Source organism: Motacilla alba, chromosome 7, assembly GCF_015832195.1.
Source record: "Motacilla alba alba isolate MOTALB_02 chromosome 7, Motacilla_alba_V1.0_pri, whole genome shotgun sequence".
Lineage (NCBI taxonomy): Eukaryota > Metazoa > Chordata > Aves > Passeriformes > Motacillidae > Motacilla > Motacilla alba.
The window spans coordinates 25,308,865-25,325,674 of NC_052022.1; the positions used below are offsets into that span (position 1 = coordinate 25,308,865).

A 16,810-nucleotide genomic window follows, 5' to 3' on the forward strand; every position below is an offset into this window, starting at 1 on the left:
GATGACTTTTCTTTAGAAGCTTTTACCCTTAGATTTAAACAAGCAAAGCCCCCACACCACAATAAACAAACAAACACACCAACCCAAATAAAACCCATAAATAAAAGAAACAAAAAATGCAAACTTTGTTATGAACTCCGGACTTCATCTTGTAATTCCCCATGGAAGTTTTATCTTGTGGAATGATTAAAATGTGGATGTGTATGACTGCCAGGTGCCTCACAAAGTTGCCCCATTATTTTCTGGCACTGGAAGGATAATGCCTTGAAACATAGGAGACATGTTTGTAAATCTGTTTTTGAAGACCTCTTCCAAAGGTCTGAGACCTCTAGTATCTATAACAATCTTCTTATCAAGCTTCAGGATACTTTCTGCTGGTCTGGCCTTTAGCAGAAAAGAAAGCTGTTTGTTGGCATCTGTTGTAAGGGCCTCTTGCTTATCTTGGAATGTAACTGTGCTCTTAGCAATGTTGTGCTGTGCCGCACAGCAAATTGAAGTGTGAGATTTTACTTGTTGATTAAAATTGTTTTCTTTCTGGTCAAAAAAATCAGTGAATCAGTCAACAGAAACAAGATACAAGATTGTGTTCTGAACCTCTGTGTTTATCATTGCTGGGAAATCTGTTTCCCAAGAAGTGGGAGATAGGGGACAAGCATGGATGTAATCTCACCACAGCAAAACCAGCAGTAACCAAAAGCCCAGAAACGGAGAAGCAGCATAGCTTATGTTGCTTGTGTAGACTGCAAGGAGGCTTCAGATGGCAAAACAGTTCTGAGGCATGAGTAGCATGTTCTCTGTCATGTACTGTGTTGCAGCCAGTGTCTGGGAGAAAAGGGTGTAGTTGATCACAACCCTGAATCTGCTCATGGCGTGACTGTATTTAACTTTGCATAAAGAAGAACCTTTGTAGCACCAGTGTTCTCAGTGGCAGGCTAACAGAGGTTAGCTTTGTTGGAAGCATTATTGTTAAAGGGTTTGTCTGCTTCCAACATCTGCTGCTACCAAGGCTTTTTTTTAAAGCTTTTGTCAAGATGGAGTTTTTACATAGGAAGGCTGTTTGTCTGAATTCTGTTGGTAATGCACTGCTTGAGGTTGAACTCTTGATTTATGAGATTAGTATGGAATATACTTCATATAACAAGAATTGTTCCTTGACATGTGGTTCCACTGTGAAAAGTGATTGGAAGAGATGGCACATACTCAATAGATAGCTTTTTGAAGTGGTTCTTTATTAGTGGCAGAAGTTCGCTTTGAGTGAACTACATTGGTCTTGCAGTTGAAGCCAAGTCCATTGGCTTCTGCTCTAATTAACACACAGAGTATCACTACCAGTATTATAGGTTCAAAAGCACCATGCAAACCAAAAAGGGTCCAGCTTGGTTTATATCTCAAGGGTTTGCTTGCAAGGCTGCTCATGATTTTGAAGTGCAAGGCAATCCACACTTGCCCCCAACTCTCTTGATACTTATAAACTGAAAATAAGTTCTACAAATCTTTGAGGGACTGGAAACACCAAACCTTTAGAACCTCATATTTTGAGAGAAGCTGAAACTTCTGATAACCAGTGTAGAACTTTTACTGAAAATTAAATTACCTATCTAGTTGGCTTTGTTCTTTGAAAATAATTTATAGCATTGCTACCTTTTGCCTTGAGACAACTTAATATGGCAAGTGTATACACTGGAAAACTGTACCACTGCAACAAAGACAAAAAAATAATGATTAACTTTAGCCTTTATCTAGTTAAGATCAGGCTCTGAATTGAATTCTCTTAGTGTGTTGACAGCTGAAGATTTATGTCTTCCAGCTCTATTCCTGTTGCAGAGTTGACAGAAGTGACCTCTCCAAAAAAGGTCTTTGTTACGAATTTTGCTCTGTTTACATTATTGCCATAAGGGTTGGGATGAAGTACAGTATGTTAAAGCTAATACATCACCTGCTGACAGTGGTCTTATCTCATTGGTAACTATTTCCCTCTCCCAGTATGAAAAAATGCAAACATTGAGTGCAAGGATCACAAAAAGAAAGTTAAATAATAGTTCTCAAGAGCTTTAGCATTGGCGTCTGGACTATGTGTACTTTGTATTTTTGTGTCTGATTGTCCAAATGGCTGCATAATTTCTTTTTCTGGGAAGTTACTCTGAAAATATGTCTTTGCCAGATAAACTGCTAAGGGATAGAGCACAAAAAAAAGCTGTTGGGTTTACCTCAGGGTCTGTGTCATCTCTTGGGAGAAAGGAGATGGCTCAGAGTGGGAAAGAATGGCATTCAGGTTAGATAGAGAAGAAGGTAAAGCAGTACAACTTCACAACATTAAGTAGTACGACATTAAGCTTCTCCAGTGGAAGGATGGTGGGACTGGCACAAGGAGCAGGACTTCAGATACCCTCCTGTTTCTCCAAATGCTGTGTCACAGGTGATCCATCCAGAATGGATCTTTTAGTCCTCACTGTCAGTGAGATGATGTGATGTAATTTTGAGACTGACTTTCTCTTCCAAATACAAACTTAAAAACACGAACACAGCACTGTACTATATGCATTATTCTGTACATAGTTTCAATATGCGCTTTGAAATCTCCCCACAGGGTGCTTCCCAGGCATCCTTTCAGGATGGGGAGATGAACCTCACTGGACCCACAGAACTGCTGCTGGCTCAGAGGGCCCGGCTCCCTAGCAGGTAGGTACATCTTCTGTTTGGTGCTGGCTCAAGTGTGGTTTGTCAATTTATGCAATACAAAACTGACTTCACATTCAAGCTGCACCTCTGGCTCTGCACTGTGCTTCTCATCACCATAGTCTCTTCCTCCTCCTGCCTTTCCCACCCTAAAATTGCATTTGATTCACATACCAGAGCACATATTTGAGCATGACAATCTCTAACCCTTGTTGATGAATATGAATGATTTTTTGGTGCTGTTTGTAGTATAAGGGTAAGGGGGAAATCTGGGTTTTGGTTTCTATTCAGTCCTGCAAGTGTTTCTTATCTTAAGATAGAGGATGTTCGTAATCATATATCTCAATAAATAACTATTTAACTGAACCATATAATCCTAAAAATATCTCCTTTGTTTTAAGTGTCACCTTCAGTATTGAGTGGTAAGGTTATTACTTTGCTATATCCTGTAGCAGATTTTGTGTCTGTGTTTATACACAATGTAAACTATTGCTAATATTTGCAATATTTCCCTGTGCATTCCTTCACTAAAGAAGCCAGGTGGAATAAATCCTTTTCTTCTCTTCAGTTATAACAAACTAGAGATTGCCTCTGCTGTTGTGTCTGAATGTGGTCATGGTCCCATTGACATTTTAGGAAATAACTTTTATTTTAACCAGCCTAAATTTTGAACAACACTTAGATAAGTATATAATCACCACTGGAAACCAGTGGAATAAAACTTGAGAGCTGCATAGCTGAAACAAGAGGAGAGGAAATCAGGCGTTCTCAAGAGGTTCAGTAATGAGTAACAATGTTTATTGCTCCTGAAATCAAAGAGAAAATTCTAAATGGCTGAAATGAAATTGAAAAAATCATGGTTTTATAGATAGCATTTGTTACACCAAATTATCAAGCCAAGGTGCCATAGTTTCAGAGAGTAAGTTGGTCAGATCCTCAGTAGTGTTTGAGTGTTTTCATGCTGCTGGTTTTCTGTCTCATCATAAGCCTAAATTTCAGTTTTGACTGGTGATTGAGGTTGTGCTGAAGTCACTTTTCTGAGTAGGTAGAGGAATTCAGGACTTTGTCCATTATCTTATGTTTGTTGCAGAACTCTTGAGATATATATAGCACATTGTATAATTAAATTAAGAAGTGTTACATGACAAACTTCTACATGACAGCTAAAATGTGAAAAATTAATCTCTTTCACTTGTAATGATGGCAGATAGTCATTTGCTATAATTCTGCTGCTTATAGTTGTTTGTCAAAACAGCATAAGATAAAACTAATGAAATAAACAGTATCTGCATGCCTTACTCTTACAGCATTTATCCTTGCAAACATCTGAGAAAAAAACAAGTCTTAATATTTCTATTTTACCTACATGAGGGTCTGTGAAAGAGGCATGAATATATACTTCGTGCCTGTGGGGGAGTTAGTAAGAGCAGGGACTTGAACATCGCTGGTGGTCTGGGCCGTGCCAGGATTTGTGGAGAATGATCACCTTTCCTTTCACAGCATTTCAAGACAGAAATTTGTTTTTTCCTTTTAAGAGAATCAATTTCTCAGTTTTTCTTGTTCTTTGAGTCATAATTTCAGTAGTTGCATGGGCAACTTTATCATCTTGGTACAGTTGTGTTTTTCAACTCAATTTCTCTGGGTTTTTTGCTCCCTCTTGAAGGCCTCCCTGTCACCCAGTGCCTATGCCATTTTGTAATTCCTTCTTCTGCCTGCAGATACTGATGCATATTTTTAGAATGGTCTCTTAATGAAAAGGAGCTGGAGTGCTTTTCCAGCTTTCCCTGCACCTGCTGGGCCTCTAAGCTACACGCCTGCTGATTAGTGTTCATCATGCAGGTATAGAACTTAGTTCAGTCACTAATGCGTATTTTCTGCTCGTGGAATGTTGCTGAAGACTTCTACAGCTTGTTTCACCTGAGGTAATTATTATGCATCACCAAATATATGCACTCATTTGTCTCTTGATCCGTTAATTTGTAATGGGGATTAATCAAGCTCTGTGCACACTCTGTTCATATTTACTGTTTTCCTTATGCCTTTACTAGGGTGTTTTAGGCTATCTAAGTCCTCTTAGGAATTTTCTGAGAGCATATTATTGATTATCGAGTTAAACAATTTGTTGCTTGCATTTGGGATTCTTCAGAAGGAGGTTATGATACTTGTTTGCTTCAGAATTCGCTGGCTTTTGGAAACATTGACAATGACAAAACCCCTTGTGATATTTTTCAGAGGTATTTAGATTTCTGAAGCAGCCAGGTCTACTCTGGCATGTCACAAACCAGACGAGAATAAGCTTAGGTTTCTGTAGATCTCTTACAATTTTTGCTGAATTTTGCAAACTGTCTTGACATAGGAACCTGGAAGGAAAAGTGATAAAGAATATAGATTGGGACCCACTTGATTGATGCCAGAATATCAATCAAGTAAGTGTTGAGCAGACAGGGAGAAGAGGGAAAGCTGGCCAGAACAGGGTATTCCCAAGAATCTTTTTGCATTGTTAATAGTTTTTTTCTTTTTTTTGAGACAAATTATCTCAATCTTGATTGAGATTGCATTGTCTGAAAAATATTGGCCAAAACCAACCAAGCAAATAAAAATCAAAACAAAATGAGAGAAAGGAACAGTTTTTCATAGTCACAGTAGAGTAATTTTACCAAAATATGCCTTGTTTGTGGTTCCTGTGTCCTGAGGGGATTTTTACAAGCACTGTTTTACCTGCAAGAATTGAGATGGGTACTATGAGGAATTTTTCATCAAAATTGTGAATTATATTCGAGTATTTGTGAAATATTCCACTTTTTTCAGTGAATGTGAGGGAAGTTCTGAATGCAATATTTTGTAAAGCAAAGTTAGTTCGTAGCTCTGTGGAATTCACAGGAATTTCAAAAGTCCAAGAATTTAAAATTTATAGCAATGATTTGATTTTTGTTTGGCTTTTCTTGTGAGTCAAGTTTTTTAAATTGTTTTTCCAAAAGTGTTTTCATCAAGAGTAGAAGGTTTATAAAGGGAAATAATGAGTCACTAGAGACCATCTGTCTGTCTCAATTATCTTTATTTGATTGAATGTAAGTAAGGAAGGTTTTATTAATAAAATCATGTTAAATAATAAGCCTATTTTTTCACAAGCAGTAAAAAAGCATCTTAATATCTAATTTGTCTCCTATCTGAAAGAAAGTGTTACTCAAAACTCTGATTTGTTCAGGTATTTTTCGTGTTGAATTTTCAAGTCGTTAGGGCCATGATGGACCACCAGGTCATTAACCCTTCATTTAAATAAGCCACCTCAAGAGATGTTAATAAAGGTAATATTTGAGCATAATTGTGAGTTACACCATGCTGTAGACAAAGGGCTGTGGAAGAAAACTACTACTGGCTCTGCTGCTTTCCCTGCTTTCCTTCCTGTCCTTGGGTTTGGTAAGCTTTAAGGCCTACAGTGCTTGAGCAAAATAGCAGCTGAGAAAATGAGCTGAGCCTTCTCATCAGGGCACCAACCTGTCTGAGGTCAGAGTCCCTTTCTAACTGCAGCCAATAATGGGTATTTCAGGGGGAAGCAGAGAAAGAGTACCATGATTAATATTTTATAGTTGAGAAGCCCAGTCAGTTGAACTTTAAGATCCAGACTTGAATTGTTTTACATTCCTCACTCAAGCAGGAAATCTGTTTGATTTGAAGAAAGTAATTTTGCTGGTTTAAGTAGGAGAAATCAGTTTCACATGGAGTAAATGAGTGTCAGTATGGAGGGGTTTTGGCTCCTCTTCTTAGACGTTAATGGGAAGTCCCTTTGTCTGGATTCTCTTAAAACATTTCACTGCAGAAGTACTGGGAAACTTTTCAGGACTGCATTCCTTGGGAGTCAGAAAATTTTGATTTGATATTTTGAGAGTTGAACTTTACTATAGGAGAGATTTAAAACATTGGGTTGTTGGAATGTTTTTTAATAGATTAAATAATGACAATCCTCTTGTAAATTCTGAAGGTTTTTTTTTTTTGTTGTTGATTTTCAAGTAAAGATGATGTTCAGGGTAAAGGAAGCGAAGCTAGTGCTATCAGTGTATGAAATTTTGTATTTCTCTGTGCCTTTTTTCATGTTCTATACTAGGTCTAAAAGATTTTCATAGTAAGAGCAGGGTCTTGATACTCTAAAGATGATCAGGTAGATACTTGTCACACCTTTAAGCCCTGAATTCCTTAGCTCACTGTACATGGGAATACTGGTTTTGAGAAGCTTGCTTTTCTCAGTAAAAATTACTGTGTTAAGGAACAGTAAACACAAATCTGCTTGGAAGTGGATATTTAGCTTAATAGCAGTGGATTAGTTGGAACGCAAAGGGTAATTTATGCGTAGATAATTCATTATGTGTTTTCATTATGTTCGCTTTTGCTGTCTTCCCACTTCTTTTTAGCAGAGGTCAGGGTCAGTTCCTTGGTTTAAGCACTGTAGATACATAATTAAAGTGTAGCTGAAGCATTTTTTCCTTCTATGTGTTTTCCTGGTTTTAACCTACTGTGTCTTTCATTAGTCTAACAAAAGAGAATTGGAACCATTTGATTTAAAGAAAAAAAAGACACAAAGCTCCAGTGCTTGCAGGCTGTCTGATTTCTCTTTAAAACTTCAGGGTTAATCTTGTGAGAACTAACTAATTTTACTGGGGAAAAAAAAGTCTGGAACAACTAGATTAATGCATTTTAGTTAGGAGAAGGCGATTTGTTTTCTCTTCAACCTGCAACTGGAAGATTGTGACATGGTTTCATAGTAAGTATTTGAACCTTGTGGGTAGTTCGTGTAGTGTTGTGTAGAATGGAGCAGCTGCTCTGTTCCTGTTTTTTATAAAAGAGTCACCAGTTTGCTTAGCTGTACCTGGAAAACTTACCCTTGCCTGCACTCTGAGTTGCTTTTTCTTCTCCTTGTAGGGTGCTTTCTAGCCTTATTTAGATATTGTTCCAATTTTCATCATTTAAGTGTGTTCACACTACATAACATCTTGAGTTCTAGCTCCTTCTTCAGGACTTTCAAGACATTTTAATCAGAGGTTTGAGCACCTAGTTGAAAACAGGAAAGGAAATACGTGGAAAAGGGGTAGGAAGTGGGTGGGAAGTGTGACAGGTTTAGTTTAGCTGACTACTCTGAAAGCCTTCTCTGGACAAATACTTTATTATTGTCAGTACCTGTATTGGTTTAGTATATGAAAAAAGTACATGGCAGAGTCATCAGCCTCTTGATTTGGACAAATCTGTGCATGCTTTCTCTTTAAAATGCCCTGTAGGAATTTGACATGCCCTGTAGGCCTTTGCTCTCTGCCAAACATCAACACCTTTTGTGGATAAATGCTCTCTCCTCTGGAATGGCAGCATTGGAGGAAGAGGCATGGAACTGGAGGTGCAAGTGAAGAACAAGCAAGGAGATACAGCTTAATAACTGCATCTGTGAGCTCTCTACATCTGACTGACATTTAATTTGCCTTTTTCTTGGCTGTGGTCAACAAAAACACCACATAGCATGTTCAGAATATCAGCTGTGTTTTTCTGTTTGCAAGGGAAACATTGACATTCTACACTAAAAGATTTTTTTTCAGATATGGCATCTTACTAATCTGTACCTTTTCTTAAAAGCACTTGAGAAAGTGTTGAATATGACTAAAATTGCAAAGGAAAATGCCACTGGAATGGTAAATGCTTTGTGTTTACTCAAGCAGTAGGTTCTTGTGACATACACATGATGACAAGTTTTGCCCAGTAACCCATGCAGTAAGCAGCTTTTCTGAGGTACTGTCTTCACTGTGTTGCAAAACAATTAATCTGCTTTAGGCTGTGCCTACTGCATTCTCCAAGAGCAATTCTACCAAGCGTTTGTAGCTGGGGAAGGTCAAAGCACCTCAGTGAACTCAGTCTTGCTGCAGCAATGTGTAACATTTCTTTGTGGAGAGGGTTCTCTTTTAAGCATCTGTGTGCTCAGTGTTTGATGGGTTCTTCAGTGTTCTTGCGTTGTCTGCAGAGAAGCTTTCATCTAATAGATCTTTTCTCATTGTGTAACACACAAATTGCTAATTCTTGATACAGGTTTCAAGAGAGGGAGCTATAGTATTCCACAGCCAGGACACTGCAGATCTGAGGATCAGATTGACTTAATAGGACCACTAAATGTGCAGCACTCCATTTAAATTTTGCTTTCCATGTTGCCGATGCTGTGCATGCTCACTACTCATGTGTACGCTTTCTCTGTCCCTTTGCTGAACAGTACTTATCAGCATTTTTAATAATATGCATGGCAAGCCTTGTTGACAAATGTGATAGACGGTAAAGAATCTGTCAGAAATCAATAATATCAAACAAAGAAGAATTTAAATAGTAAATGATGACAGCCTCTTCAGGTTAAAAATCAATAATACAGCATCTTGGATCAGGTCATGCTGGACAGGTGTTCTCCCCTGAGTGAGACCTGAATTACCCTTAGTGTAGCAAGGGGAAGGGAAGCCAGCATGTATTGGAAGAAGCCTGAGTGCTGTGTTTCTGGTTGGGGTGAACCTTGCACTTCAGAGAAATTTCCCTGACATAAAGGCTTTTTAAAGTTCAGTCTTTTTGGCTCCTGTAGGAATGTATCTGTATGTATTCCACAGACTGGGTTCTTCAAGATTTCCTGAGGTAGGAGTTCTGTCTGCTCCTTGAAGAACAAGCAGAAGATACTCAGCCTACTGAGGCACCCTCTGTGCATCGGTCACCAATGCTCCCAGCCTCTCCTCCCCAGCTAGGGATTTTACTCCAGATCTTTTATACTGATTTGATGGGCCAGACTTGTGTTTTCTTTTACTGCAAAAGGCATTTATGATCTGTAGAGGAGATTTCAAAGGGCAGTAGGTCACGAGTAGGTTACTAACTTTTGGAATTTTTTTCCTATTTTCCTATTTTTTTCCTAGGTGTGTGTTTGTTTTTAAAATGTGTTGAATATTGCAAAAAATCTGTAAATGACATTCTTTGTTGTCACAGCTATCAACCTGTAAGACAGTAATTCTGCTTTCTCCTACTTCTTTCTTGAATTTTTTTAACCTAGCTCTGTCAAACTGAAGAGTCCTAGCACCTGTGTGTCCCATGTGCCTTTGGAGTTTAGTAATTAGTATTCTTAGAGCTCATCCTATTTAGAATCTCACTCAGCCATGCCCTGTTCCTGAATACTTTCTCCAGTGCAGTATAAACTGTAAGCCAGCATGAAATAGTACAGTGCTGAGTTCAGCTGTCGTTGTGGGCAGATTAAACCTGCCTGAAGAGGGACAGAGCAAGTGAATGATACCAAATGTGTCTGAATCTCTGATATTTGAGGGTCTTAAACAAATGAAAAAAAAATAAATCAAATTCCAGATGTTCTGGTTTTACAGTTTTTAAACTGTCATGCTTTCATAGGTATAATATAAAAATAACATGTGCTCAAAAGTCCATGAAAGTTGGTGTAAAAGGCTGTTTTCTTCTTGGATGTAACTAAGAGTCCCATTTGTTTGAGAAGAAGTCTATTTAGAGTAATGGATTTTTAATTAAAATTGTAATTTCAAAGTTCTTAATACATCTACACAGAGTGTGCTCTTATTCTGAACATTTAGTGCTCTAGAACCTCTATAAGTTTTAGGATGTACCAAAAATTTTTAAAGTAACATGTGATGTGCATGTGGGCTCTTTGTTTTCACAAAGAAGCCTATTTTTCTTAGTGTGTAGATTTCATGTTCAGTTTAAAAATGTTTGTATGTTTTCTTTGGCTTTCAGCCTACTTATAACTGTAATTACGTTGATTTAATATGACAGATCACCTGTCTGTGGTGATAGCCCTCAAAAAAATTCCCCCTCTTTCTTACAGTTGCTTAGGAAGACAAACTCCTCCCTAGAGCACACAGGGTTATTTGGGGACAGCTGTAACTTACTTAAATTTTCCCTGTACAAATGAAAACCCATTCACTACTTCTGATTATTTTCTGAATCTAAAGGACTTGGCTGCTTAATTTACTAATGTGATTTGTAGAAGTTCAAAAGACAATAAAAGTAGCCCTTTAATTATCTTTCTTTGTGTATTAAGAGAATTGGAGGAAGTAGAAGATGGAACTGAAAAAGGAGTTAATTTCCGATGCATGCAATGTTGAGGTTTTTGGTAACCACACTTTCTAACCAGCTTCACCAGAAAAAAAAAAAGTATTTAAAAAATCTTACAGGAAGATTTTGTCAGGATTTCCCCATTTGATTAATGAAGTGGGTGAATACAGGAAAGAAAAATCCACAAATGCCTGTTGATGATATCTGTTCTATAAATACAGTAATATGTAAATCTCTTACATTGGGATCAGTGGAGTCTTGTTATTCAGGCTCTTTCCATTTAATATCTAGAGAACATAAATTTATTATAGTGCCAGCATTTTTTGGAAGAACAGTTTAGAAAAAAAAGCTCCCCAAAACTCACTCTGTTCCCTAATTAAAAAAAAATAAATTATAAACTTATTTTCCAGTCTTATTCTGTATTTAGCCAGTCAAGCTAAAAAATATTGTATTTAGGGCAAATTGCTTCTCATTAATCATTATGTAACTGGATAAGGATCATAACAACAAAAAAATATTCCTGTGTTATTAGGAAGCAATGCCAGATTTTGTCTAAGGTCATTTGCAGTAATTGTGCTCCTTGTGAGAGGGCCTAACTGTGCCACCTGGGTTCGTGTTGTACCTGATGCGGTGTAACTGTGCTGCCACTTCAAGGGCAATCACAGATTCCTGTGATTCCTGGTGGGTTTTGGTGCATTTTTACTGATTCTTCCATCAAATCAAACGATCCTAAGACCATGGGTCAGCAAGATCAGTCATCTGGCGCCAGAGGAAGTTGTGGTACTAGGGAAAAATCATCTGAGGTGGGGAGGGCAGGGTGGTACTAAAGAGTCAGCTTGGTCGTCTTATCTAGCAAACATGTGCTCTCTAGATCTGGTGCACAGGGAAAGATCAGAAGTCTCTTTCTCTCTAGCAGTTTGCACTTGATCAGTTCGACTGAGTCTTCAACTCAGGGCAGTATCTGAAGTGGCCGTTTGGTTCAGTTTCACGTGTTCTGTGCACACTGTAGGATTGGCAGGCGCACAGAGCTCACAACTGGGGTGTTCTGAATGGGTGTGTCCAGGAGCTGTCAGCGGGCCACTGATCCTGGTGCTGGGAGAGTTCAGTAGCATGGGAGGGGAAGGGAGTATTTTGGAAGATGGACACTATTGTAGAGTGAAGGAGCAAGGTCTGCTGAAATTACAGACATTGCTGATTTTTTAAGTTCTAGCCAATTCAAATACCTTGCTTTTAAAGTCCCAAAATAGAGTTAAGGTCACTGTAAGGCTGACAGTGTAAAATAGTCAATAGGAAGTGAAACAGCACATGCCGTGAAACCGCGTCTGTCAGAGATAATAGAGGTTTTTAATAACAGTGTTAGAGGAAGGAAACTTCTTGATAAAATGAGCTGAGTTGCACTACTGATCACAATTTGTTTTGCTCTTTGTTCATCAGAGAGGTTGTACGCAACTGAGCGAAGAAATCAGTATATTTAAATATGATTTGACTTGAAAGTCTCAATGTCCTTTCTGTGTGATCTTCGTGTTTATAATGTGGCCACATGGGAAAATTGAAGCAACTCACATGGAGCTTAAATTAAGAACATGTAAAATAACCTTCCCCCATGCTTTTTTTTTTTTGATGATTTAATTCTCTCCTCACTTAAAAGCTTATTATTTCATATTCTAATTAATTTACTTGAAGGTTGACTTAGGAAGATGTCTAGTATTTGATTTCTTTTCCTTTTAAAATATACAAATGCTAATCTAAAACAATTAAAGAATTTCATGGCTGTTTTACTTCTCATTTTATTTTCATATATTAGTGAGCTCTGAGTCAAATATTTTTTTTACCCTTTCTGCTATCTGACCAACCAGGAATTTGTTTAATTGATATATGGAGATATAGAGATATTCAGAGAATATGGAGAATTCTCTGAATAAGCTTATGAGATTTGTTTCCCCTGTGCTCTTTTTCAGTGAAATGACAAAAACAGTGGAGATTTCTGGAGAAGGTGGACCCTTGGGAATACATGTGGTGCCCTATTTTTCATCCTTGAGTGGAAGGTAAGGTATTTTCTGCATTGCTCAAGAAGTATATTAATGGAAGGATTTCAGTTTTGCTTATCTTAAAATGCTGACTATTTACCTAAAGGAAAGCAAAAATTGCTTTATGACACTCTTCCAGTACCAAAACATTTACTAGTCCAAGTTCTGTATGAGGCAACCCTATAATCATTTAGGTTGGAAAAGACCTCAAAGATACTTGAGTCCAACCATTGACTGAGCTCCATCTTGTCAACTAGACCATAGCATGAAGTGCCATGTCCAGTTGCTTTCAGCAGTACTAACATCTTTATTCATATATGCCCTTTTAGTTGTCCCTAGTTTTATTCTCTGAATGGTAAACTAGACTCAGTAGTTTTGTGGTGTTGGGTTGGTTTTCTTGTGCTGTTGTGGGCTTATTTGTTTTTGTTTGTTGTTTTGTTTTTCCTAATTGAGTATCTGTGCATAGTCTCTTCCTTAGTGACATACCAGACAAGAAGAGTCAAAGAAATTGCTTGCCTCCTCATACCACATACTTTTCAAGCCATCTTTCAGATTTGATTGCATAGCATTTATAAAATGTGCTCTATACCATGAACCTTTCTTTGTCACAATACAATTACTTTAATTATAAATGATTTAACAAAGTCCATCGAGATCACAAAAGCCTATTATAGCAGCGTGCTCATATTGATGTGCTGTAGTTAAGACTGCGTCAGCATTTTCATTATAGCTGTTTTCCAAGCTATGTAACTAGGATGTGTTAAAAAAAATCTAGGCTGAAATTTGACATACAGAGGCTTAGCCAGAGAGTTAATTTGACACTGGCAGCCGTGAATAAGAGATGGGAAATTGCCAGAGCCATAAATGACACTGCTTTATAGTAAAATGGCTGCCTGTTACACAAAGCCAATTATTGCAAAAGTAAAAATTGTCTAATTTTTAAATGTTTCTTTACTTGTCATCTTTCATGTAGGACAGAGAATGTGAAGGATTGAATTACCTTGTAAAGGTCTGTTTTTTTGGCAAGATCTGAATTTGTAAGTGGACCCAAATTAATTCAGATTGTTTTATTTACCAAAAGGGAAAATAGATGTCCATCTGCTGCCTGTAAAAATGGCATCACTGTCTCAAGAAGAAAGTTGGTCTTCAATGGCAACTGTCAGAGATCCAAGTTGCGTTCTTGGCTTTGTGGGCTGCCTGTTTGTCTTGAGAAAGCCACTTGTGTTTGTTGCCCATTCTGAAATGCAGACTGGAGCTCCTTGATATAGGCATGCCATAAAGGTTGTAGTTCAAACATGGTATTTCAAAATCTTTCAGTAAAACAATTTTGATGAAATTGCAAGATATTAAAATCAGTAATTGTTGTGACCAAAATGCAGTTTTCTACTCAACTATCACTGTGTTGACAGCAACTTTTCAAGACCTGCGAGAAGAAGTGTTGTTGGTCTACATTGTATTCACGTCACTAGGTCCTTACTCACAAATGCTTTTGGGATCTGCTGGAGTAGAGGAGGTCTTTGACAGATGAGCTACTGGTTTAGGTAGTTTTCTTTACATTTAAGACAGTTTTTGGCAGAACTGTGCTGATACCTTTGCTAAAGCACTGGACTGACTTAAATGGCTTGACCCTCTTTTTTCATCTAGCCTGAGACTAGAGTATAAATCATAACTCATCATAACATGAGAAAGTACAGAAGAGCATCTTTTATTTCTTTTGGTGACATGATAGAATTTATGAGGACATGCTGGCCATGACTAGCTGGGTCTGGTAATTCAATTGTAAAGTTATCTTCTAATAAGGTAATGCTGGCTTTAGTGTGGTGCTGCTGCAGGCCAAAGTTTTTCTACAGGTCATTAAAACATCATATTCATTTACAAAGTCTTAGTTTATACAGGAACTACAAAAGTAATACAAATAATTTCCCCCCTTTCTTTTGCACTTGAATATCATTAAAAACAGGAAATTAAAATTTAATAGTGCATTAAAATGCTAAAATTTAGGCTGTGTAAGAAAGTAATGGAGGAACAAATTCAAGCTGCCTCAGCCTCTGTAACTCAAGGCATGCGGGCAGTACAGCACACGCAAGTTTCAGACAAGTAGGCAATCCTATTGCATATATGAATGCAGTATTCAAGCACACAGGATTAGTGAGCAACCAACTTTATTTGTAATATCATTTATTTCTTTACTTTAACTGGTTTGCATTTTAGCACAGTTGTATTTAGTCAGTTCTTAGGGTTAAGGTTTTTGATTGCCACTAGTTGGATGTGATCAACAGGGCTGTGGCCCCTCACCATCACTACCCTTTTTAATCCTTTGGGAAGGCTATCAGTTGTTACAAGAGCATCTTTATGCTATTAAATCGCTTTTTGCTGTTAGATGCTTCAAAGAACTAACATTCAGTAGGAACCAGTTCTTCACTTAGTAATTCATAGGCAGAAGTACAAGTTTTTTATTGTTCTTAGACAGTAAATCTAAAATGATGCTCAGTGAATATAGTGTCACTTGAATTAGTTAATGTCACACTGTCAATCTGTTGAATGGACTTAGACATGAGGGACAGTTATGAATCTGAGACAAAAATACAGGACTTCTGCTTTGTGATTGGAGTGCTGGCATGTTGGAAATTGCACATTAATATTTTATGGAGCATAACCAATAGAAAATAGTCTCTAAAGGTCATCCTTGATGACCATCTTTGGTGCTGAAGTGGTATGGAAGTTTAGTGGACAATGATTGATTATAGAAGTTGTTCACAAACTCACAGTTGTCAGGATTTTTTGGACACTGTAGTGGTGTCATTGGATATAGCTATGTTGAATTATAGTTTGCAACACAGCAGTGTTCCAGGTAGGTCAGGATTAGCCTATCATCCCAGCAGAGTTATCAACACTGGAATTTTGCGCCACCCATCCTGGCTCATTTATTGCATTATTCCGTGCTGCACCTCCATTTTCATTTGCAGTTGTTAACAGAGAGCTTGGGTGTTGATGTTCTGCTGCTGTCCTGCCACATGAATTGCTGTCTTGTATCAAAGCAAAGGACTTTGGCAACTGAAAATTTCATAGATGTTTTCAGAAGTAGAAAAGTCAGGGTTTTTTTGTCTCATTCTAACTCCTGTTTATTTTATTGAAGTCAAGGTAGAAAATTACTTTCAATCTGCTTGTGCTTTTATTTGGAGCAGTGGCAGAAAAATATTGCATTACCCATACTGACATTTTTAACTGGAGAGGGATCTAGGTGTTTTCCTCTTTTTTTTCCAAGTATGACCTACAGGACTTAATGCTCCCCAAGTTCTTGCAAGTAGTAAAGCATTAGCGTGCAGCAATTTTTTGTGGTATTTTTTGGAATCCCCCCCTTTTTTTGTTAATAAGTCAGCTGAAATCTTCTTCTAGGTTAAGCACTTCATAGATAGAGAGGCAGTCTACTCTATCATTTCATACACAATAGAGATTAATATCTGGTTTTAGTTCTCTAAATTCATATCAGCACAATAAGGACAGTTTGCACCTATGTTTTGCCCTTTAGGATGCTGGGACTCTTCATCCGTGGTATTGAGGAAAACAGCAGATCTAGGCGTGATGGTCTTTTCCATGAAAATGAATGCATTGTGAAGATAAACCATGTGGACCTTACAGATAAAACCTTTGCACAGTAAGTGCTGGTTTATTAATACTTTTAACGAGACAGGATTTTATACAGTGTTGTGTTTAAGTACTTGTAAAAGGATTAATAGTTATTGCAGAAAAAAATGCCTATAAAATTGATATGTGACAGAAACATCATAATTTTCTTTCTGAAACCTCCAAATAAGGTGAAATTTGAGGAGTTTTAGTGAACCTATTATGCTTACTTAATTTAATAATATTAAGTTTCATAGTTGCTATCTTCACTTTCTAGTTCTTATATTACTTTTACCATATTCTCTTTGTAATTTTTTTCATAAGACCTTCAGAATGAGTCAACATCACAGCATGGTGTTTAATGTTCTTTTGCAAATGAAATAAGAGGTTTTTTTATTGTGCTGCAGCTTTTT

At 37.5% G+C, this 16,810-nt stretch overlaps 1 protein-coding gene across 3 annotated transcripts in view; it reads left to right on the forward strand.

The window, feature by feature from the left end:
• PARD3B (par-3 family cell polarity regulator beta) overlaps window positions 1-16,810 on the forward strand; it is a 394,146-nt gene that overhangs the window by 160,060 nt on the left and 217,276 nt on the right. For all 3 annotated transcript variants that reach the window (XM_038141819.1, XM_038141820.1, XM_038141821.1), the window contains exons 5-7: window positions 2,588-2,679; window positions 12,705-12,791; window positions 16,303-16,428. In XM_038141819.1, coding sequence (XP_037997747.1) covers window positions 2,588-2,679; window positions 12,705-12,791; window positions 16,303-16,428 — 305 coding nt within the window. The remainder of the gene's footprint in view (window positions 1-2,587; window positions 2,680-12,704; window positions 12,792-16,302; window positions 16,429-16,810) is intronic.